At 46.1% G+C, this 23,862-nt stretch overlaps 1 protein-coding gene across 3 annotated transcripts in view; it reads left to right on the top strand.

Annotated features, from left to right (window-relative positions):
- Positions 1 to 23,862, top strand: part of AKAP10 (A-kinase anchoring protein 10) — a 504,896-nt gene that overhangs the window by 344,876 nt on the left and 136,158 nt on the right. For all 3 annotated transcript variants that reach the window (XM_086955011.1, XM_086955012.1, XM_086955009.1), the window contains exons 7-9: positions 8,521 to 8,644; positions 9,738 to 9,874; positions 15,858 to 16,002. In XM_086955011.1, coding sequence (XP_086811137.1) covers positions 8,521 to 8,644; positions 9,738 to 9,874; positions 15,858 to 16,002 — 406 coding nt within the window. The remainder of the gene's footprint in view (positions 1 to 8,520; positions 8,645 to 9,737; positions 9,875 to 15,857; positions 16,003 to 23,862) is intronic.

Here is a 23,862-nt window from a genome sequence, read left to right as displayed (position 1 = left end):
ATAGAGAAGTATTTCGACACTAACATAGGGTCAGTTGATAGCTTCCAAACAGTATGGGAGGCCTTCAAGGTGTATATCCGAGGCATAGCTATGTCAAAACATTCAAGCGTACTCAAGTCTATACACCAGAGACTACAATATTTAGAAAAACAGCTAGCTGAGTTGGAGAAGCGACAACTGGGCGCACTGAACGCCAATGTGACAGAAGACATTAAGTCTCTCATTGTAGAATATAATGAGGAAGCAGATAGCGAAGTCCGACACATGGGTAAGTATGCGACAGCCTGGACCTACGGTGAGGGAGAACGTCCTGGCTCTCTCCTAGCCCGGATGCTGAAAAACATCAGACGCACTCAGGTGATATCGGAGCTGGAGTCGGCAGTCGGTAAGCTCCTCGCGGAGGAATCTGAGATAGTAGATGAGTTTAGGACTTACTATTCAGGGCTTTACGCCTCTAGAACAGAGAACATTGAGGATGATATTGACGACTATCTGGGTCATATACAGTTACCTTTTCTAAAGAATTCCGACCGGGAGTTCTTGATGCAACCCATACACAAGGACGAGATTGAGGAGGCACTGGCGGGTATGTTCTCGGACAGTGCCCCGGGGGCAGATGGGCTCACTGTGGGTTTTTATAAAACGTTCAAAGACAAGCTAATTCCACACTTATCCACACTATTTGATGACGTCTGCGTTGAGGGCAGTATGCCGCGTTCCATGAGGGAAGCGCTGATTGTGACTATTCTTAAACCAGGCAAACCCCCGAATGCATGTGGCTCCTACAGGCCGCTGTCCTTACTGAATGTCGATGCCAAGCTGTATGCCAAGGTTCTGGCGACACGACTGGTGCTTCTGGCCCCAGAGTTGGTAGCTCTGGAACAATCAGGATTTGTTCCCAGCAGGAATCTCACCTATAATATCAGAACTGTATTGGGTACTATGCAACATGTCAGGACACGAAGGCCATAGTTATCTTCCTGGACATGGAGTGGCCCTTTATGCTGTGAGTCCTGCGTAGAAAGGGACTGGGCGAGCCGTTCCTGCAAATGATAGGGGCGCTATATCACCACCCTACGGATAGACTTCGCATAGGGGACCGAGTCTCGGACCCCTTTGTGATCAGCAGGGGCACTAGGCAGGTCTGCCCGCTCTCACCACTACTCTATGCGCTGGTGGCCGAACCGCTGGCATGCGCCCTCAGGGAGTTTCAAAGTTACGAAGGGACAAATTTCCCAACGTACAAAATTGTCATATCGACATACGCGGAAGACACTTTACTGTATGTCCGTGAACCAGGGACGGACCTTCCTGCTGTACTGAGAGAGGTCGTGCGCTATGGCGCGCTTTCCGGTCTCAGGATAAACTGGTCTAAATCTGTGGCTTTCCCACTGACCCCGAAGACAACACAATTTGACATGGAATATCCGCTAAAATGGACGACGGAACCAGTCAGATATCTTGGAGTCATGCTCCATACTGATCCGGAAATTCTTGTACTCGAAAATTATGGAGTCGACGATGTTGAGGCGTGGTGCAAACTGCCGTTGTCCTTGATGGGACGTGTGGCCATTATGAAGATGGTGGTACTGCCCAGATTCGTATTCCTATTTAACAACATACCGATTGTGCTGTCCAAGTCCTTCTTCAAAAACCTGACTACTGACCAAACTAGCTTTGGGGGGTAAACAACCCAGAGTGAAATGGATCACTCTTACCCTTCCGTATGAGTCGGGAGTCCTGGGTGCTCCAGACATGGAACGATACTACACAGGCAGCCCACTTGCATACGTGGATCAACGGGCATGCGATGATAACGCATGTTTGTTTGGAACGACTCTTCGCGGATCCGACTCCGCTTCCTGCCACGGTCTTCCGGCCGGTGGACCGCAAATTGGCATTTTGGACTCTATCCCGACTACCAACCATGCATGGCATGGGCTGCTGCAGGCGCAAAACAGAGTGTTAATGTATTCCCCTCTGTCTATAGAGTGGACGTTGTGGCTGTCTCCGATGGCGGAAAAGGGAGTAATACAAGCGTTGTGTACGATGGGCATCCACACTGCGGGAGACTTGTTCTCCGAGGGCACAGTGAAAACATGGGAGCAGGCTGTGCCGGATCCGGGAGAGGCCTCATTACTACATCGATTTCAATATCATAGAGTTTGCAGCGCATTACTAGACCTCTTGGACCCGGACCTGGCGGAACCGCCGGAGGTGCCGGAACTTACCTATGTTATCAAAACTCCCTCCTCCTGAAAATTGGTCACAAACCTATACAGACGTAACAGATTGCATGGGGAGCAGCCGTACTCGAAAGCGAGGATAGCCTGGCAGAGAGACCTACAGATCACAATAGATAACGCCATGTGGGCATACTGCTGTGCGAGTACCAGGAAACTCTCTTTAAGTGGCAGGCACAGACTGATTCATTTCAAATATCTCCAACGAGTGTATTACATTCCAGAGAGGTTACATAGATATGGCCTTAGACAGACGGCTGAATGCGAAAGATGCCGTGAACCGATTGCAGACTTCATGCACCTATTGTGGTGGTGCCCTAGTATCCGCAAATTCTGGGACAGGGTATTCACTGAAATTAGCTCGATCTTGGACATAGAGCTGGCCACCGATCCCGCCTTAGCACTGCTGGGCCACTCCAGAGGCCTGCCGGTAGCGGTGAGACGACTAACAGACATGGGCATGCTGATGGCCAGACGGGTTGTAGCTATGTGCTGGATGAGAGGGCCACTCCCTACCACGAAAAGATGGGCGCATAACATGCTGTAGTGCTGTACACAGTCAGAGTGCTACAGCGAACTACTTCCTCCAATGGGTCGCCCAAAGAATTTCTGGAGTCTATATCAGGATTATATGAGAGTACAAAACACAGATAAGGACGATCGGGTAGGAGGGGATGGGCGACCGGCACACTTAGACAAAGCTGAACTGGAAAGCGGGAACTTGGCGACTTCTACTTAGTAGGGCCCTCCTGGGGAAGTCATGGACGAATAGCTGAGCGTAGATTAAAGCAGGTGCTGACTTAGAAGGGGGGAGGGATGGAAATGGGGTGGGGAGTGGGACTGTTTGGGGTTGGTTAGGAAGAGAGCCTCCTTGGGTAACATACGATTGCACACACTAGCTGAATAGACCTAGGAACCAGCGCAGCATAACAAAGGTGTGCTTCCTCCATCCGGAGGCAAGCGAACAGGCTGAAATAGTGATGACAGTCGTTCCTGGTTGTGCATGCATTGCTCCTGTTAATGTGCCGCCGGACCCCCGGGTTGTCAATAGAGCAGTATTATCACTAAGTGTGTTGCCGGCCTCCGGGTTGTGGCTACAAGCTGTGTAAGTCATCATACAGAATAATAAAGCTCTTTCAAAATTAAAGAAAAAAAAAGATCAGGCAACTGAGCTCATTCAAGAAGGCAAATTAATTTCAAATGCCTCAATAAAATATGCACTAGATGTCGCAGACACGGCTGCTAGAGCTGTAAATACTAGCGTGATACTTAGGAGACATGCATGGCTGCGCATTTACGGGTTCAAACAAGAGGTGCAAACCACAATTTGGAACCAGCCTTTTAACCAAAAAACAGTTATTTGGTCCAGAAGTAGACACTACACTGGAGAAAATGAAAAAAGACACGGATACAGCAAAGTCAATGGGAGCTCTACAGTCCACACAGACTAGAGGTTCTTTTCGTCGCTCCTTTTATAGAGGAGGCTCCAAGCAAACTGGAGCAGACACAGCAACATCTTTCAAGACCACACAAACATCCTCTACCAAAGGATATTTCAGAGGAGGATACAGGGGCAATAATAACAAGGGAAGAGGATGCGGTAACAACAGCAATCGCTCCTCCACAACTAAACATTGACTTTCCTCTGCTCCCCCAACAGCATTCCACTCCTCTGGGGGACAGATTAACACAGTTCCTGCCTGTCTGGAACTCCATCACAACAGACAGGTGGGTGAGACAGATTATCCAACATGGCTACTGCCTAGAACTTACAGCAACCCCCCCAAACATACAACCCAGGCAGCGTCCTATGTCTACAGATCACCTGACTCTGCTTCAACAAGAAGTCCTAGCAGTTGTACAAAAAGATGCTATTCAGCTAGTCCCATTAGAGGAACAGGGGACGGGGGTTTACTCTCTGTATTTTCTAATTCCCAAAAAGGACGGGACACTGAGACCAATGCTCTACCTCAGGCCCCTCAACCATTACATACAAACAGATCATTTTCATATGATCACACTGCAACAAGTGTTCCCACTATTGCAACAAGGCGATTTCCTTTCAACACTAGACCTAAAGGACGCCTATTTTCACATCCCAATACATCCTGCTCACAGGAAGTACCTACGGTTTGTAATACAAAGCCAGCACTATCAGTTCAAAGTCCTTCCATTTGGTGTCACAACAGCTCCACGGGTGTTCACGAAGTGCTTAGCAGTAGTAGCAGCACATATCACAAGACAACAGATGCACGTCTTCCCTTACCTGGACGATTGGCTCATAAAAGCCAAATCATTCCACCAATGTGTAAAACACACTCAGCTGACAATTCAACTGTTGCACGACTTGGGGTTTACGATCAACTACACAAAGTCGCACCTAGAGCCTTCGCACGTGCATCAGTATCTAGGAGCTACCATAAACACATCTACAGCTCTAGCGTAGTCCAGCCAGGATACAGAGCATTCACGTCTTAGTCTCAACTTTTCAACACCACAGTCTCTCCAAGCAAGAGTGTTCATGAGATTAATAGGCATGATGGCATCTTGCATATTCATAGTGCCACATGCAAGACTGCAAATGCGTCCATTACAAGAGTGCCTAGCACGACAGTGGAATCAGGCTCAAGGTCAGCTCACAGAACGGTTGTTGGTAGACAGCCGTACCCATCGCTCTCTGCAATGGTGGAACACCAAAAACTTGACAAGAGGACGGCCGTTCCTCGAGCTTGTTCCACAAATAGTGCTCACAAATGATGAATCCCTCACAGGATGGGGAGCCCATCTCTTACACCACACTACTCAAGGTCGATGGAACAACCAACAAAAGCTGTTGCATATCAACCATCTAGAGTTGCTAGCGATATTCTTACCACTCAAAACAAGTACAGAACAAAGCTGTCTTAATCCCGACGGACAATATGACAGCAATGTACTATATACAAAAACAGGGGGGACACACTCTGCAACTGTCCCAGCTCTCACAGAACATTTGGAGATGGGCCGTTCCTCGAAACATATATCTGTTAGCGGAACACCTTCCAGGAGTTCACAATCAGATAGCGGATCTGTTAAGTCGGCAGTCACAACAGATTCACGAATGGGAACTACATCCACAAGTTCTTCAACCATTCTTCCAACAGTGGGGGCACCCACACATAGACCTGTTTGCCACCCACGAAAATGCAAAATGCCCAATATTCGCCGCCAGGTTCCCACACCCAAGGTCAGAGGGCAATGCAATATGGATGAACTGGTCAGGCAGAATTGCGTACACTTTTCCGCCTCTCCCCCTCATTCCACTAGTGGTGCGCAAGCTCAAACAACAGTCTCTCAAGCTCATTCTAGTAGCTCCCACATGGGCACGCCAACCGTGGTTCACCACACTACTAGATCTCTCTCTGGTTCCACATCAAAAGTTACAGCTCACACCCTCGATGTTAACACAGAACCATGAAGAAATCAGACACCCAGACACGAACCAATTGAATTTGGCGATCTGGCTCCTGAAGTCTTAGAGTTTGGTTATCTTAACCTTCCACCAGACTGCATAAATATCATTAAAGAGGCTAGGAAACCCACTACTAGAGCGTGTAATGCCTCCAAATGGAAAAGATTTGCAACATATTGCAAACATAATCACATTGATCCACTGGATGCTTCCATCCAAAATATCATTTGTTACCTTTTACATCTACAAAGGTCTAATTTGGCATACTCTTCCATACACCTACATATTGCAGCCTATTTACAAAACAGACAACACTTGTCTCTTTTTAGGGTACCTGCAATCAACGCATTTATGGAAGGATTGAAAAGAATAATCCCTCCCAGGCTGCCTCCTTCTCTAGTATGGAACCTAAATCTGGTCTTTACGAGACTCATGGGACCCCCTTTTGAGCCTCTGCATAAATGTGAACTGCAATTTCTCACATGGAATACTGCTTTCATTGTTGCCATCACCTCTCTCAGAAGAGTAAGTGAAATACAATTGTTCACTATACAAGAACCATTCTTCCAAATACATACTAATAAAGTGGTTCTCAGGTCTAATCCAAAATTTCTTCCAAAGGTTATCGCACCTTTTCATTTAAACCAATCTGTAGAGTTACCTGTCGTTTTCCAAAACCCAGACTCGGTAGCAGAAAGGGCCTTACACATGTTAGATGTTAAAAGAGCTCTGCTATACTACATAGATAGAACCAAATCCTTTAGAAAGACAAAACAATTGTTAGTTTCTTTCTCTCTTCCACACAAAGGTAACCCTATCTCTAAGGGTGGGATTGCCAGGTGGATTGTTAAGTGCATACAGATATGGTATCAAAAAGCTAAACGCACGATAACAGTTACTCCTAGAGCACACTCCACTCGCAAGCTAGGAGCCTCTATGGCTTTCTTAGGAAATATACCATTAGAGGACATATGCAAGGCAGCAACATGTTCTACACCACACACCTTCACTAAACACTATTATGTTGATGTGCAAGCCAAGCAGCAAGCTGCAGTAGGCCAGGCTGTCCTTAGAACATTGTTTCAGACTACTGCAATGGATACAGGCGACCACCGCTTAGGGAGACACTGCTGCACAATCGATGCATAGTGTAGATCTGCAGCTCATATGCCTCGAACGGAAAATGCTACTTACCAGTATGCATCTGTTCTTGGCATGTAGAGCTGCAGAGTCGTACACGCCCTCCCGCCTCCCAGGACCTGTATCCATTCCAGTTCTCATCTTACTTAGATGCACACACATGGACATCCTTTTTTTCTTACTGTATCTTTACTAACTCCATCATTTCCCATCATGGCGAAAAACAATCTAAGCATGGAGCCGATGCCCATGCGCAGTATTGTCCAAGGGAGGAGTCACCTATATCGTGACTACAAAGACTTCTTGAAGAAGACAACAACCTGCAATCATCCGAGCCCAACACCAGGTGGCGATCTAATGCATAGTGTACGACTCTGCAGCTCTACATGCCAAGAACAGATGCATACTGGGAAGTAGCATTTTCCTTCTTCACGCTCACTAAAAATAATTCTGTAGTAGAATAACACTGGCTGACGGTTTTGTAAGTATAAGAGGTAGCTTCTTTCAGGAATGGATTGAGCTGCAGAGACCTGCTGGACACTTTAGCCGGCTTAATTCAGCAAAGCATTTGAAATTGCCAGACCTGCATCCTTTGTCCCAGATGCAAGATATTTTCCACTGTCTTTCCAAGTTGCGATTGTGTTTTAAACAAATTTGGATGCTTTTTAGGTTGAACCTTACCAGACAGTGCATGCACTGGCTCAAAGCATATTGTGTTTTAAGAAGAACATAGAGGGGCTTGGCGCCCACCCCTTGCTTACCATTGGCTGGCTTTCATTGTCACTGTCATTTGCATGCTTTTTATTTGTGTCTTTGCTTGTCAGTCCTGTGTTTTTTCTCCCAAGGAGCATTGTCTCATTGACTGGATTGCATTGCTGCTTCCACAGTTTGCTTTTCAATCCCTACTTGTATCTTTTGTTTGAACCTCTTTATTACAGTGCCCTGTATTTTTGAGCCACCTCTTGTACGTTTCTTCCTCTGCACTCAGTATTGCTCTCAGTTGCCAGACTGTTTCTGTCCACCCTACTCCCTCTTTCGCTCGCCCATGTGCTTATCTCCATTGTCTTTCTGACCCATGCCCTCCATGTTTCTTCTTCCGGCCTCTGTGTTACTCTAGCCCTGCCCTGTTGCTTTCTCATCCCTTCCAGCATTTACCCATGTTGCTTTTTCATCCTGTCCTGTATTTCTTCGGCATCCCTCTTCACTCTCCCTGTGTTTCTTCACTGTTCGGACCATCCACTCCCTTGTTGCTTCTGCTCCTTCCATCATCGTGGTTGCTTTGCTTTTCACCTCCCCCTATATTGCTTCGCTGTTCTCCCAATCCCCCTTTGTTGCTTCTGCTACCCCGCCTACCCGCTTAAAAAAATAGTTTTGTGTGATTTTTTTTTTCTTTTTGGTTACTGATCTAACTTGTATCAGTAATTACAAAGAAAAAAATGCCTGGCATTTTATAAGGGTGCGCATGCCGAATGTGCGTAGCACCTGCAAAATGTTACCTGTGGCCGCTTAAAATGCCCCCCCCCCCTTTTTTTAAAGTATAAATGTTAGCCTCACTGCACAGCATTGCAGATCCTGTGCAACATTGCAAAAACCATTGTCAAAGGTCACAAAGAGGAGACCTATTGGCACTGCCAATGCTTGTTTCTTCTGGAATTCTTAATATTGTTTTTCTTTGTCCACGTACAGGCACTTTACTGAATTTCTGAGAAGTCATCATTTCTGTAAATACCAGATTGAAGTGCTTACCAGCGGTACAGTTTACCTGGCAGACATCCTGTTCTGTGAATCTGCACTGTTCTATTTTTCAGAGGTAACAAAGTGTACTTTGCAACTATGGCTATGGGCCTCCTGCCACCAGTGTGTCGTTAGTAATCTTGAATTTTTTTTAAAATAAAGAGGTGCTGTTTTTTTCCCTAAATCAGCATCATTCTACTAAAATGATTTGGTGAAGGTTTTCAATTAGTTGTAAAATCACCTTTGGTTTGTTTTCTTGCTCTGGAAAAAAGTGATGGATGGAATGCTTGAATGGATCTCAGCCATTTGTAATTACTCTGTCTGTACTGCAGTTTACTGTGCTGTTGCCCACTATGCCACTCTAGTCCTGGACCAGTCATTAGAATATTAGTCTTGTTCCTGCTCCAGAAAGAACAGTTCAGCCCTTACTGCCAGACCAGGTCTCCTCTAGACATGAATGCAAGTAACTCTACAATTGTAGATTGTTCTCAGCCTTTTCAGGCCTGTTCAGTTAGGTGTTGTGTGAGACTTATGGCTCTTGGGACCTATGTCAGGGTATACTAGTCTTACTTGCCGTGTCTCATTTATCGAAGCAAAAAAGTGATGGGTGGAATGCCACAATTGCCCTTGGCAAGTTACTATTATTCTTTCATCAAATTCCAGTAACTTTACATGTATATCATAGGCTGAACTTCATGGTACCAAGTGAATTTGTTGTGTTCACAATTACTGTTATCCTCATTACATTTTCAAAGCATCCCCTGAGCATGTGGGCTCTTGGCGCTGGTCTTCTTTAGTAACCTAGAATTGTCGACTTTTCTGTCACTGTTTTCATCGGGAAGAAGGCACAGTTGCTCAATATTAAGTACATTCAACCACTAACTGAAACATGATAGAGAAAGACATAAAATTGCCTGTTTGGATGAAAAGGAATGAACTGTGTTAAACTGAAACGCGTTTTACAAATCATTCATTTAAGTTCAGCGACATATTTATAATTGCAAGTGTTATATGCAATTGTTTTTTAACAGACTGCATTCTTCTAAAGAAAGGAATTTTATGTTCTCCCATTAAGACTACATATTCCTTTTTTGCTAAGGAATTATAATGAATACATTACTACTCCTCAACAAATGGTAAAACATCTCCGTTTGGCTATCTCCTTTTAGTACATGGAGAAGGAAGATGCTGTCAACATTTTGCAGTTCTGGCTTGCAGCAGACAACTTCCAGTCTCAGTTGGCAGTTAAGAAAGGACAGTATGATGGGCAAGAAGCGCAAAACGATGCAATGGTCTTGTATGACCGGTAGGTAATTGAAAGTGGGTCCGGTGATATTCATAATATTCTTTTCCTTCATTTGACAAATAGCCTGCATTATCTAGAAACGTCGAGTGTTGTATATTTGTACTTCCTTCAATATGGCTACTTGGTGTCAGTAGCCCTTTCTTTGTGTTCCTACCTTCCCAACCTCCCACAGTACCTATGAGTGTTCTATCTGGTATGTGAAGGTTCCAGCCTTGGCAGTTGATGGTCTGGTCAGCTGTGAGGTTTACTGCTCTGCTGTACTATCTTAATAAATCTATCTTAATAACCTGAAGACGTGTCCTGCTGCCTACCTAACTTACATACAACATCTAGTCTTTGTACTAATTACAGTTTAATTTCCGTTGTTAACACATTCACCATTAACGCTTTCACAGGGTGTTGGCACACTTCTGTGCCAAAGTCTCTTTACAAACATTGGCATTAGCTGGTTCAAACACATATACCCCTTTGGTCTCAGTTTTCTTTAGACACATTCATGGCTATTTATTGCTGCACTTGTGTCAATATGTCATTGCAACATGAAAGTTATAATGAAAAAAGTGGGAAAATATATATATATATATATATATTTATATATATATTTATATATATATATATATATATATATATATATATATATATATATATATATATATATATATATATATATATATATATTTTAAGAATGATTTGGTAGTGACCTAGTTCCTTGATAGAAATTATAAATAGTATACATGGGGGATACACCCTCTTCTAGGCACATAAACTAGAATTATGCGATATCGTAATAATGCCATGTAGGATCCGGTCATGATTCCCCGTTAATTAAATCATTAGTAGAAACTTAAATGATTAATCGTTTGTTGTTGCAAGGTTTTCATTATTAAGCACTTGAGCACTTTATTATTCGCCAGGTTAAACAACTGTAATGTATGTGGATACATATATTTAAAGATGGCCACCGTTTTCATAATTTTTACCATCTTCTATGTCAATGAACAGAGCAATGACCGGTGGGGTTTAAATGGCGATTGATTTTGAACACAAACTGACACTGTCGAAGCTGGTATAGCGAAACGCGTCTGTCTGGGGTGAGGGGGGTTTGCAATAAATAATTTATCAAATCGGATACCTGAGTGCTTGACGTCCTTCCGACTATATCAAGTTGGAAAGTATATATATGTTACAAAATATATATATATATATATATATATATATATATATATATATAATTTTTTTAACTGATAGAGACTTCTAGACACAGATTACTCACTTTTAGAATATTCCCGGTGGGAGGCAGGATCCGATGATTCTTGCTGGCACGCCGTAAAATTGGATAGGTGGGTCCTGCAATTTGTTCTGGAGGGGTATACCCTACCCTACCTTACCCTTCCATGCCACCACACCTCTTGCTACCCCCATAACGACTGATGGAGCACCATCTGTCCATGGTGCAGCAGGATGAGCTATCGAGTGGGTGCCTGTGCAAAAAGTAGGACACAGCTATTATTTCTTCTACTTTCTGGTGCCCAAGAAGAATGGAGGCCTTAGTCCTATTTTAGACCAGCGCCTGGCTCAAATTATTCCTTCTCAAGAAATGATTCATAATCCTTCCACTGGCCCAGGTCTTGTCTGGACTCTGCCCTGGAGACTGGATCGTGGTGTTGGACCTGCAGGATACCTATTTCCATATACCCCTCCTGCAGGCCTATTGGCATAACCTGCCAATCGTTGTAGGGCAGAAACATTTCAAGTTTACAATGCTCTCCTTTGGTATCACCAGTCCACTCTTGCATTCACAAAAGTGAAGGCAGTAGTGGTGGCACACCTTCAGAGGTCAGGGTTCCTAGTCTTCCCCTACCTTGACAACTGGCTCTTGAAGGTGGCTAGCCCCAGTCACTTGTTAGCCACCTCCAGACTGTCATCTTTGAGCATCACTATCAATGTGTCAAAGTCACGCCTGACTCCTTCTGAGACTTTCCGCCTTCATCTCAGCCATTCTGGACACGGTTCAGTGTTGTGCCTTTCACCCCAAAATGGAGGGTCTAGGACATTTAGGCTATGATTCCAATTTTTCAGCCTTGATCCTGGATGTCAGTGAGGTTTTTCTTAAGCTGCTGGGATTGATGGCCTACTGTATCCTGCTGGCCAGGCACGCCTGGTGGCATACCTTTCACAATCTGATTTCAAGCAGGTGGTCCAAGTGCTTGTCCTGCCGATGGCTAGACTACTGCAGCGCTACGCTCTGTGGCCCTCCCAAACACACCCTGGCTCCACTAAGGGGAATCACTGAACGCTGTGGCTAGACTGGTTACTGGCACCAAACGAAATGAGCACATATCCCTAGTCCTACAATCTCTTAAAGGGTTGCCCTACGAAGCTCGAATTCAGTTAAAAATTGCTATTCTGGTGTACAAAGCCGTTCATTTCAAAACTCCCAGGTACCTAGCGCAAAAGCTTGAATTATCCTGTGGAGGTAGAGCCTCAAGAAGCGGAAACACTTTCCTCTTGAAACCTCTCATCCTGAGCAAAAAGAGAACTTGTCACCGAGCCTTCTCCGGCGCTGCCCCAAAGATATGGAACTCTCTTCCACCGGAAGTATGCTGAATCTCCTCAGCGACTGCTTTTAAACTGGAAGCCAAAAGATTCTTAATGAATACATTCTTACCTTAATTAGACTAGGTTCAGCTGCTCGAAGTCATTGATCCTACAACCCTTGTACCATCATTTGATACTGCTCTCCTCTACCGCACGCCCCCTTTGTAGCCCGCTATATACATGGTTTATGTACTACTCTCCTTGACTCAATTGTCCTGTAATTATGCGATCATTCTTGTTTCCTATTCTTACCTGCTGTCGATATTGCATTTGTCCTTCCTTCCATCCTATTGTAAAGCACTCTGATATCCCCTGGGATCTTGTTCGAAGTATATAAAGCTTTATAAATAAATAAATATGTGGGCTCTGCAGTAGGATCTGATGTCTCAATGCTGCTATCATCTAGATGACCTCTGTGACTGCATCAAGATTTCGGAGTAGACTACAAAAGATCTACTTTCGTGGTGGTTGGACCGCGATTGCGTCAGCGGCAGACCCCTCTTCCACACCTAGAGCTGACAGTGGTGACAATGCATCACTTCTGGGTTGGGGCTAGCTATCTGGGATAGGTGGAGATCAGAGGCCTCTGGTCTCTGGCGCAGTCACGGCTCCATACAAACCTTCAAGAGTTGAGGGCCACTTGCTTGACATTGGAAGCCTTCCTTCTTTCCGTCCATCTAGGGTAGGCTAGTACAGGTGCCCAAAGTACAGACTGCACCATTGCCACTTGGTATATAGAAGAGAAAAGTGGGTGGGGTCACGGACCCTGTGCCAGGAGGCCCTAAACCTCTGGAAATGGCTGAACCACTGAAGAATTTTCCTGGTGGTGAACTACTTGGCAGGATTGTTTCAGTGGCAGGGTAGACTAGCTCAGCCATTGGCGCTTAGTGGATCATGAGTGGCAATGACACCTAGAGGTGGTGCAGTGTCTCTTCTGCAAATGGGAAAAACCTTGACTCTAACTTTTCGCCACTGCCAAGAATGCACAATGTCAGCACTTCTGCACGTTGTGATTTACAAGGCGTCTCTTGCTTGGAGACCCTTTCAACCTCGAGTTCGACTCAGGACTTATGTGTGCCTTTCTGCAGACGCCACTCCTGTCCCAGGTTCCCAGAAAAATCAGGACCAACTAGGCCCAAGTGATCTGAAGGCTCTGGATTTGACCTTGAAAGTATGGCATCACAAACTCCTGTGCATGAGCATCGCTGGGGCTGCCCCTCCAGGAGGATCTGCTGTCGTAAATGCTGCAAATGCAACCATGCTTTGAGATTGAACAAAGTTGTCTGATGTATTGTGGGTTTTTTTCCCTAGCCTGGTAAGGCCTTTCTCTGGGAACAGTTAAAGGGTACCTTTCAGCTCTTTTGACCTTTTTACGGTTGCTGAATCAGCCTTTATTGTTTTAGTCTCCCATTCATATGGGCTTTTTGAAAGGTTTAGAACAATTGTTTCCTCCATCTCCTTTTGTAATTCCACTGAGGGACCTTAACTTGGTCCTCACATAGCTGATTTCACTTACTTTAAGTTGCTTCAAAGCAGTCACCTCCGGCTTTTCACCCTCAAGACAGTGTTCCTCGTCCCCATAAAATTAGCGCAGCGTGTGAGTTAGTTACAGGCTCTCTGTGTCAACCTTCAAAAACCACGTTCTTTCCAGACAAGCTGGTTCTACGATTAAAGGCATGCTTCTTGCCTAAAGTTGTGACTCCGTTCCATGTGGTTCAAGACATCACCATACCAGCGTTCTCCCATCTAAGTAGGAGGAGAGACTCCACCGTTTTAACACCACAAGAGTTTTAAGCTTTTATATTGATTGTACCAAAGAACACTGGTTTGGAGGGTCAGCTCTTTGTGTGGTTCGCTGTAGCAAAGAAAGGCAAGGCTGTGCTGAAGAGAACTTTCTCCCGCTGAATCGTGGTTTCTATTAAGATCTGCTGTGCACTGGCCAAAAAGCAGTCCCCACAAGGACTGCATGCTCATTCTACCAGTGCCAAAAGTGCTACTATTGCGTTGGCATGTGAAGTCCCTGTCCTGGACATTTGTCCCCACTCGCCACCTGCCCACTCCTAACCCCCAAACCCATTCTCCACGTTCTGTGATTGGACTCTATATATTAACAAGATCGTAGGCCCTGTGCGTCTACACCTTGGTCACTACCAATTTTCTATTGGAGCTCTACGTCTGGGGGTGCAGACATCCTTGAAAGCAACTGATGTCAATGCACAGGAGTGGTGCCTATATATGTGATTTTCAGACCAGTGCATAGAGGTACTGCTGAAAAGTTTTTGGATTCAGTCTGATGCCCAAGGAATATTTGAAATATGAGGAATCTGCAGCCAGATAATCTCTTTCAGAAGGAGAGTTACTGAAGTCAAAAATTGTGACCATTTGAAACAACAATTATACTATATTTACTTGACACTGGCACCTATTTGACCTGTTCCCTTCGCTTACAATAGGCCCACCCCCTCAGGTGAGGTACTACTTCCAACAATAGAAGTGTGGTAACACTGGGTGATTGGAGTTTCAACCAATGTTTGACCTGTGCAAGAAATTTTGGGCAAGAAAAATGGTAGCATCTTTGCAAGCCACACCACCCAGGATTCCTCCAGGTGTGTAGTGTTCAGAAATGTCTTGGGTTGGTAGGATTTCTTCGGTGCAAGACAACATGAGGCCCAGACGAAGACAAAGAAGCTATCTGAAGCAGGAAGTTGGGAGAGGTAAGGGGAGGTATGGACCATTTCCAGTCCATCCTCTTCCAATCCCCACCTCCAGGCTCGTTTCTTGTTGATAGGGTGGGAAGAACTGAGTTGTTCCTTCTGTTCTCTTTCCCACCCACCACTAGAAAAAAAGTGGCTCAAGCTGGTGGGCTTGCCAAGGGAGGAGTTGATGGTACTTATAGCTGCTGTTAGCCCCACCAAATGGCCCAAGTAGTCTGCTCAAGCCTTGGATGGTTCTGGGAGTGGCTAGGGAATTCCCCTGGGCTCAGCTGATATATATTGTCACAACTGAAATTGCACACACACATTAATGTGGCAGGCTGGAAGTGAGCACTGTGTCTCCTCATTCTTGAGTTTGCCAGTCCCCGGAAACGATCTGGCACCAGCAAACAACTTCCTTGACCCACACGGTAAGAAGGGTTTGTCCAGAACAAAACAAAACACAGCTACAACTAATGTATATATACGTCATAAGAGTGTCCTCGGGACATTCTTTCATGACGTATGACCATATAAAGGCTAATTTGCAATTCAATGAACCTCACTGAAGGTGTTCTTAGAACTTCACAATTTAATTGAGCCATGCCACGAAAAAGGCCACTTGTAACCTGAAGTATAATTTGAATGTGGATATTGAGTAGACATTAATCTTGCTTTCATGTCGCTTTCAGGTATTTCTCACTTCAAGCCACTCACCCTTTAGGATTTGATGACAATGTGCGGTTAGAAATCGAATCCAATATCTGCAGGGAAGGGGGGCCACTACCTAACTGTTTTACCACACCCCTGCGCCAGGCCTGGACAACCATGGAGAAGGTGAGGGCAGGATTTTCTGAAGACTACTAAACGAAAAAATTCTTAATTTGAAATTCTGTAATTGTATAGTAGTAATTGTGCTGCCATGTTACATTCTTCTACATACAAGCCCGGCATTGGGGTAGAGATTTCCATCAAGCGTGAATTTGCTGGACAGTGGTGCACATCCATGGTCCGTCTCCAACACCCCCCCTCCCCAACACCCCAACCCCCAACCCCTTTCCCATTGACATGTGACTACGGGAAGGTTATGTTAAGACTGGTCTTGATTGTCTAGTGAATAGCTAGGATGACTTTGAACTTTCAGAGACTCCCTAAGCAGAGGAGCCTGATTACTCTTACATCACCTTTTCAACTTTGAGGAGAGGTTGCCAAAAGTCAAAAGACCCTGGAGTACAGAATTTAGGCATGAGTTTTTGCATGTCTTGAACTTTATACCCGACATGGAACAGGGGACTGAACTTCTGAAATAAGCAGCACACAAATACCTTTAATTCATTAGGAGCTAAAAGCATTTTACATGGATTTTATCACAGACTCAGCCATAACGTCTGTGAGAGGGGTCTGAGGTGCCAAACCACTGATTTCAGTTCAGAAGTTGACTCCATTGTCTCATGTGAATCATATTTCTTTGCCTACTTAAATGCTGAGCAAACCAACTCCAACCATAGATTTGCCTGAACAGCCTGATGTTTGGCAAACATTTGCATTCAGTCTCAGTCATAGAGAATACTTACTTGTCCCCACAGCAAGACACAGATCCATCACCTTTAAAGAAGATACATTTGACTTTTAAACATGTTTCCCATTCCTAAGAAACATTGCCAGAGAGATACCTGCTCTATGCCTCTATCAGGGCCCACATTCCCACATTATTCACCTTAAACTCCCCACTCACAACACATTGATTCAGGTTTGTATATTGAGTTAGATCCCCTAGATCGTTATTATGATTCTGTTCCCAATGAGGAAGATGATGATGCTGATGACCCTCGGGAAGAACCTCCCTTTGAGTGCTACCCCTTGTCAGCTTCACAACCAGGTAATCCAATAGCTTACCATGTAGTTATCCATAGGGCAGCAGATCACCATCAAGTGCAACTACATTTGATTGAGGAGGAGGATCATTTTCTGGTGAAGAGCTTGTCAGACAGACCTGGCAGTCTAGTTTCTGCCTATGTTAAAAAGTTGACCAGGTGTGCAGTGGACCATTTCTAAGACCCCTTCAAAGCTAGTTTAGTAAATCCAAGATTAGGAAGAAATGCAAGCTAGCACCTGGCTACATCAAAGGCCACGTACCTCCTGACTCCTTAGTAGTTCATGTGTGTAGGAGCATGGCCTTTGTTCAGGTACCAGACAAGAACAGCCTCAAGATCTGTGCAGCAGAGATAATGGTAGTAGTAGGAGGGGCAACTCAGTGGTGCATTATCAACTCAATGGATCTCTTCTCCAGTAATTGACAACATCACTAGGCGGAGGTGGGGCAGGTCATAAAATATCTGCCAGGAGTCCATCGCAAACAGGGCATAGAGTTGGTAAACGCCTTAGATACTATACACATAGCCTCACATAAAAATACTACCAGTGTCATCTTAAGGGGACAGTAGTAGCCGAGTATCAAGTATTTCACCCTGAAGTACAGCAACACTCAACTGTGTCCCTTTTGATAGAGACCACTTGTCCAATAAGCAGCAGGCATGGTTTTCAGCACCAACAAGCAAGGAGGTTTGCAGTGACTGCAGCAGCATCATAGCACCTGGTATTCAGCATTGGCAGTAGTTTCAGGAGGGTCAGACTCAGAAAACCTACTTTAAAAGAGGCTTCAGAGGCAGTGACAGATGAAGTTTAGAGGCAGCCGAGGAAAAAGCCCCTCTGTCTCCGAACTGTGACCCAAGCAGACCTCACCACCTTCACCCCTGATTGCACAACAACTTAATGGAGGATTAGATTATTCCTTCCACAATAGGAAGAAACTGCTCAAGATTAGTGGGTCCGAGCAATTGTGCAACAAGGTAACTGCTTGCAGTTGCTCACCATGACACCAAATATCTTACAGTCTGGCAATCAGTTAGGAGCACCAAAGAGTGCTGCAAGAGTAGTTACAAGCACTACTAAACAAGGATGGTATATAACCTGGCCCTCAGCATCAAAGGGCTCAAGGGGTATGCGCCTTATATTTTCTCATCCCAAAGAAAGATAGGACATTAGTAATTATATTTGACCTCAGGCCATTAACTCCTTAGATGGTGTCAGAGAACGTAATGATGACCACCTGCAAAATTTCATTCCTCTGTAATGCACAATTGATCTCATACCGTTCTCAGTCTCAAAACTCATACTTCCATATCCCATTTATCTTGTACTTCATAATCACCTTCTATTCTGATAAGTTGAAAAACACTACCATTTTAAAGTGCTGCCATTTAGGTTTTCTACAGCAACCAAAGGTATTCACCAAATGGTTGGCGGTAGTTGCAGCACATCTGTGGCTGGCGCGCCATTCATATCTGGCTGTTTCAGAGTAGCAGCTATCAGTAGTGCCTAGGACACAGTCAGCAAGTGGTGTCACTTTGCAGCTCTGCCCTCAACAGATACAATTCTGATTATTTACAAAAGACAGAAGCAATCAGCAGCTGACCAGGGTTTCGCACATCCACTTCGTCTGTTTCGGAATTATTAGGCGGTGCGGCTACTCTCACCATCCGCTGCCAAGGATGTATATCAGACCAATGGTTATATAAGAGCAGAGAGGCGCACACAGTGAAGTCAATAATGTAAGAGAGTCCAAAAAGGAATTGTAGATCTTCAGTTCTTATTTATAAAAGTATTCTTTATTTTCATGTACAGCGGCACAGCCAACGCGTTTCATTCCCTATTCGTGCCTTGGGAATTTCATCAGGGCATGTATAGACAGTTTATCACGGTCGTACTTCTTCAAGAACAGTGTGTAAGACGGAGTTTCTGGTCACTGTCACTCATACAAGTCAAACGAAGAAGAATGTTCCGGACCCCTCGGGGGAAATCCGAAAGAAAAAAGGGGGGGGTTCTGACTGCCCGGTGAAGTATCCGGCTGCAGTAGGGTTTAGGGTAGCGAGTTAACGCAAACGGAGCCTTTGATAAGGCCTCCGTTTTCCTCCGCTCCTCCTCGTGGAATACTGGATTTTTTTTTCTTTCGGATTTCCCCGGAGGGGTCCGGAACATTCTTCTTCGTTTGACTTGTATGAGTGACAGTGACCAGAAACTCCGGGGGGACTTGGATCAGCACTCTACTGGGAAAGAAGTACAAAACAGCTTGCAGGCACACATTGTGACCTACCGTGACCGTCTTACACACTGTTCTTGAAGAAGTACGACCGTGATAAACTGTCTATACATGCCCTGATGAAATTCCCAAGGCACGAATAGGGAATGAAACGCGTTGGCTGTGCCGCTGTACATGAAAATAAAGAATACTTTTATAAATAAGAACTGAAGATCTACAATTCCTTTTTGGACTCTCTTACATTATTGACTTCACTGTGTGCGCCTCTCTGCTCTTATATAACCATTGGTCTGATTATTTACATATGAACAGATCTTCAAACACATTTTAACAAGTGTTTATGTATACAACAGAATTGTATCAAAAGGAATCGAATTGCAAGCGACTTGATAGAGTTTGCCAACATTAAATGCAGAAATTAATGTGAATATATGGTTTAGCACATCCCTTGTAGGCACACATACCTGCTAATATTTTAATTATCCGCGCCGTCAAGGGTATATTGGGTTTCCCACTTCTTCTTAATACTCAACAGATACAAACATTTTCTTGAGCCATACCAAAATTAGTGACGCACAAAGCCCATCTCAAATGAAAGAGAGATTGATGGTATTTGAGAGGCTGTTTTCTTTTTACCAGGCTTTTTGTTCTCCAGCAGTGAGAACAATTATCAAATTGTTGGGTAATATGTAATTGTGCATTGCAGTCGTTCTGAATGTTCGATTTTACATGCGTAGGCAATGGTCAGTGGGAAGATCTATTGTTGGTATAACCAAGAGTTTGCCATATTCTAATGGACACTTCCAACTGTAGATTCTTCACCTTTAGAATATTCACCAGGCACTAGTCTGGACATGTAAATTTTCACAGCAGTGTACCTGCATCAGTACCCAGGTGCAAATCACTCCTCCACAGAAGTGACAGAGTGGAGCTGCATATATGCACCACCAGGTATTCTGTTTCTTTCATTCTGTACCTTCAGACACGGATCCTTAATTTGCTTCCTTTTTCATCAGTTGACAAATCCTTTCAAATAATTTTTTTACAGCGTGCAAGGAAACTATGTCTCGTCGGAAGACAAGAGGGTTCAAACCGTGCCTCAACAGTTGGGAACAGATGTCAGTGAAAGTACTGCACGAATTCTGTCTCTGGTGTTTGGGCTCCAGGCACGACTCCGTCATGTAAAGAATGTACCCTTTTGTATGTGAATTAAAGCTGTATGTTGCAGAACACGAGAGGAAGTCATGCACCTCGTACAAGTCCTGCTCCAAGTTGAGGGTGCAGACACATTCGCACTCTCGAGGCTATTCCTGCAACACGTCTTCATTGCTACCGTGGGCGTTCAATAAGTAGTAGTTCAATGTGAAGGGGAAGCCTAAGAAGTTAAAGCGGAACTTGACACTGTCCTGCCGCTCTCTGTCCAAAGAGAAGTTGGGAAGGTGTATAGGTACCAATTGTTCTCACTTCTGAGGATCATATTCCACAGTTGCGACCCGAACTTCCTGGGCCATCGGCTAGGCCGCAGCAGATTTGAAGCCTTTTAGAAAGCCATAATGTGTATTGTTTGCGGAGGGGGACGGAGTTAGCCGCAGAGCAAGATGGCCTTCAGAACCATCCTTCATAACGACCCAAACCACCTGCAAAGACGAGAGAATCGAGGTTGAAGGCGGCGTGCCTGGTGTGGTGACACCAAGGACTCCTTTGCACAATACTATGCCCCGGAACGGCAAGCAGACTTTAGAGTACTTAGTGGTGAAAGCGAAAGTAGATCCAAGGGACGCAGTGAAGGGCCGGGACGTAAGGCACGCAACGCGGCTGGGTGGGCTGTGTGGCCTGCTGCGACTGTGCCTCGGAAAACCTCGGTAAGCGGATAGAGGCCGCGACTACAGGGGGCGGGATACATCATTCCCCATATGCTAGTGCCAGTGTGGGGTGCAGTGGAGGGCGCCCGCGGTGCACCGCGGGTTGGCCGACAGTAGCTAGTCAGATACAGGCTGAGTCCGCGGCTGGGACCTAGCTACTGGATCCTTGTGCTCCTTGCTGAAGTGAGGCCGTGACACTGCAGACCGGGCGCTGGGAGGTGAGCGCTTCGGCGGGAGCTCTGCGTGTTCCATGTGACCATTTCTTGGCTGGGGAGCTGCGGCCGGTCAAGCGCGCGTGGAGCACTATGTAGTTGGTGCAGGGCATTTGAGGTGCTCGGGCCTCTCTTGGGGACATGACGACATAACCTGGGGCCCTACAAGGGACTCTACATTGGCCAGGCGCCCCCACAGGATCCTTGAGCTGGCGACCTCCACAGGTGGGAGACCACCATCGGCACATACATCTGCAGCCTGGTGTGGCCTGGTAGCAGCTAGTGAGGCCTACAGGACGTTCATTTCATTCAACGCATCGGCGCCACTGGATAAATTGGTTCCTCCCTCTTACATTTGCACGCCTCCGGCACGGCCACGCAGTGGTAGTCAAGCTGCGAGGTAGAGCCTGGTCATTCGGTGCAACTGAGACCCATATGCTGAGGCAGTGCAGTGCCACGCCACATAGCCGCGGCCAACATTTGGCCTGGAACGCATCGAGGATCTGCCGGCCTAACACTCAGCAGCGAATACAGGAAGACAAGGTCAGCGAATGGTGAGTGGGATACTGCGCAGCCCTTTTGGCTTTTCCCTGGAGTGGATGTAGGACCGGCATCTGAACCAGAGACCTAAGATCATACCGACATAGCGCCAAGGGAGCGCAAGTGTGAAAGCGTGTGTGGCTGCGAGGTGGGTGCCCTTGGGGGTACTGACCGTGCTGGAGTGATAAGAACCGCGACGCCGGCTATCCAGAGGCACTGCAGTAGTCACACCTGCGAGTCGGTAAGCTCTACCATTGCACCATGGGGAAGGTGGATCGCACCCAACCACAACTAAACTTTAATCAAGCTAAGAAGCAACAAGACCAGAGCACTGATGACCAATCTACGTCACAGTCCCCGATGGGAGCAACAGGGGGAATAACGAGTGATGACATACACTCCATGTGTTCGAGGCATGTGGGCTGCTAAATTCATATCTGTGCATAGATCGCCGCCTAGTGTTGCGTCCGGATGATTGGACACTGTTGTCCTGGAAGAGTCTTCGAAGTATCATGAGATAGGTGGCTCCTCCCCTGGACTACAGTGCGCATGGGCATTCTCTCCATCCTCAGATTGTTTTTTTCCGCCATTGGGTTCGGATGTACTTTCTTGACTCGAGTTCGGAATCAGTATAAAACTCTTTGCGCAAGGTCAAAAGGCCTTCGGGGCGTCGGTATTGTCTTGTTCGGTGCCTATACTTCATCCAGTTCTTCGAACAGGACGTCGAAGGCCGTTTACCTTTTCGACACCAAAGGCCCCAACTACGAATACGATGGAACGGAGCCCGTTCAAGAGATGCCCCATCTGCAACTCAAAATACCCTCACATTGATGTGCACCCAGTGTGCAATAAATGTTTATCCCCGGACCACGACGAGGCCAGCTGTATGGCCTGTTCCAAGTTCCGGTCGAAGAAGACGCTTCGACATCGACGCGCAGCGTGACAGTCAGCACGGAAAGCGTCGCCCGACCCGGAGAACATCTTCGAGGCCGATGACGTTGAAGGAGTCGATGAAGAGGATCCTGACCAGCAGTCGGACCCTGCGTCGGAGCAAGACTCTACCTTCGATGTGGACGAAGAAGACTACGTCCATGAAGAAGACGTCGTCGAGGTAGGAGACGACGCAGAGGCCATCAGTGCCGTCTATGACGACTCGAGCGATGAGCAAGGCCCACCTGCAGTCGCGGGGCCTAATATTGACACTGTGCTCTCTAAGGCTCAGGTCGAGGCATCGCCGGAAGGCCTTAGCCGAGATCTTACTCCACAATTTATAGCCCCGCGTCAAGGCCCGGCTAAGAATACTTCAAAGGAGCCATCGGTCGATCCATCAAAATCAAAACCGAAACCAACAGAGGCGAAAACTAAACCGAAACTGTTGAAGACAGTCCTCGGATCGACGCCCTCGGACTCCAGTCAAGTCAAAAAGTGCTGTCGACCCTTCGGGGTCACAAGGGGGCGTCGGCCCAAAGAGCGGGGCACCAAAACCAGTCTCGACGGTCAAGCACGTCCCTCTGACACCGTCGACGTCCAAACATGGCGACACTGCCAAAGGACTCCAGACTAAAAAGACTGTCGAACCGACGCTTGCATCCTCTTGTGGAGAAGTGTGGCTGAGGGGTTAGAGGCGGCAGACCTGGAGCTTGAGTTCGGCCCTGGACCAGGGTTCAATTCCCCACCTTGGCGGGTCTTGGGCTCAAAATTCCACGGACTCGATAATTCTCGCTCCGGTGCCTTCTCGATTCACGGGTTCACACTCTGCGACTCTGGGCAATAGCTTGCTTAATCTCCACAACGGCCCCTCGCGGTGGGATGCCTGGCTTTCACCTTGTGGATACCCTGCAAGGGTTATCTCACAGGGGAATACCAGGACGGGTTCCCTAAGCAAGCGCGGAGATGCCCCAGGGTAAGTCGTGCGCTATATAAGTTTCATTCATTTCATTTCAAGCCGATAGTAAGCAAGGCCCTCGAGTAGAAGACAAAACCC

Source organism: Lissotriton vulgaris, chromosome 2_1, assembly GCF_964263255.1.
Source record: "Lissotriton vulgaris chromosome 2_1, aLisVul1.2, whole genome shotgun sequence".
NCBI classification, from domain to species: domain Eukaryota; kingdom Metazoa; phylum Chordata; class Amphibia; order Caudata; family Salamandridae; genus Lissotriton; species Lissotriton vulgaris.
Note: the sequence above shows the minus strand (reverse complement) of the source record. Positions and strands in the feature narration are given on the sequence as shown.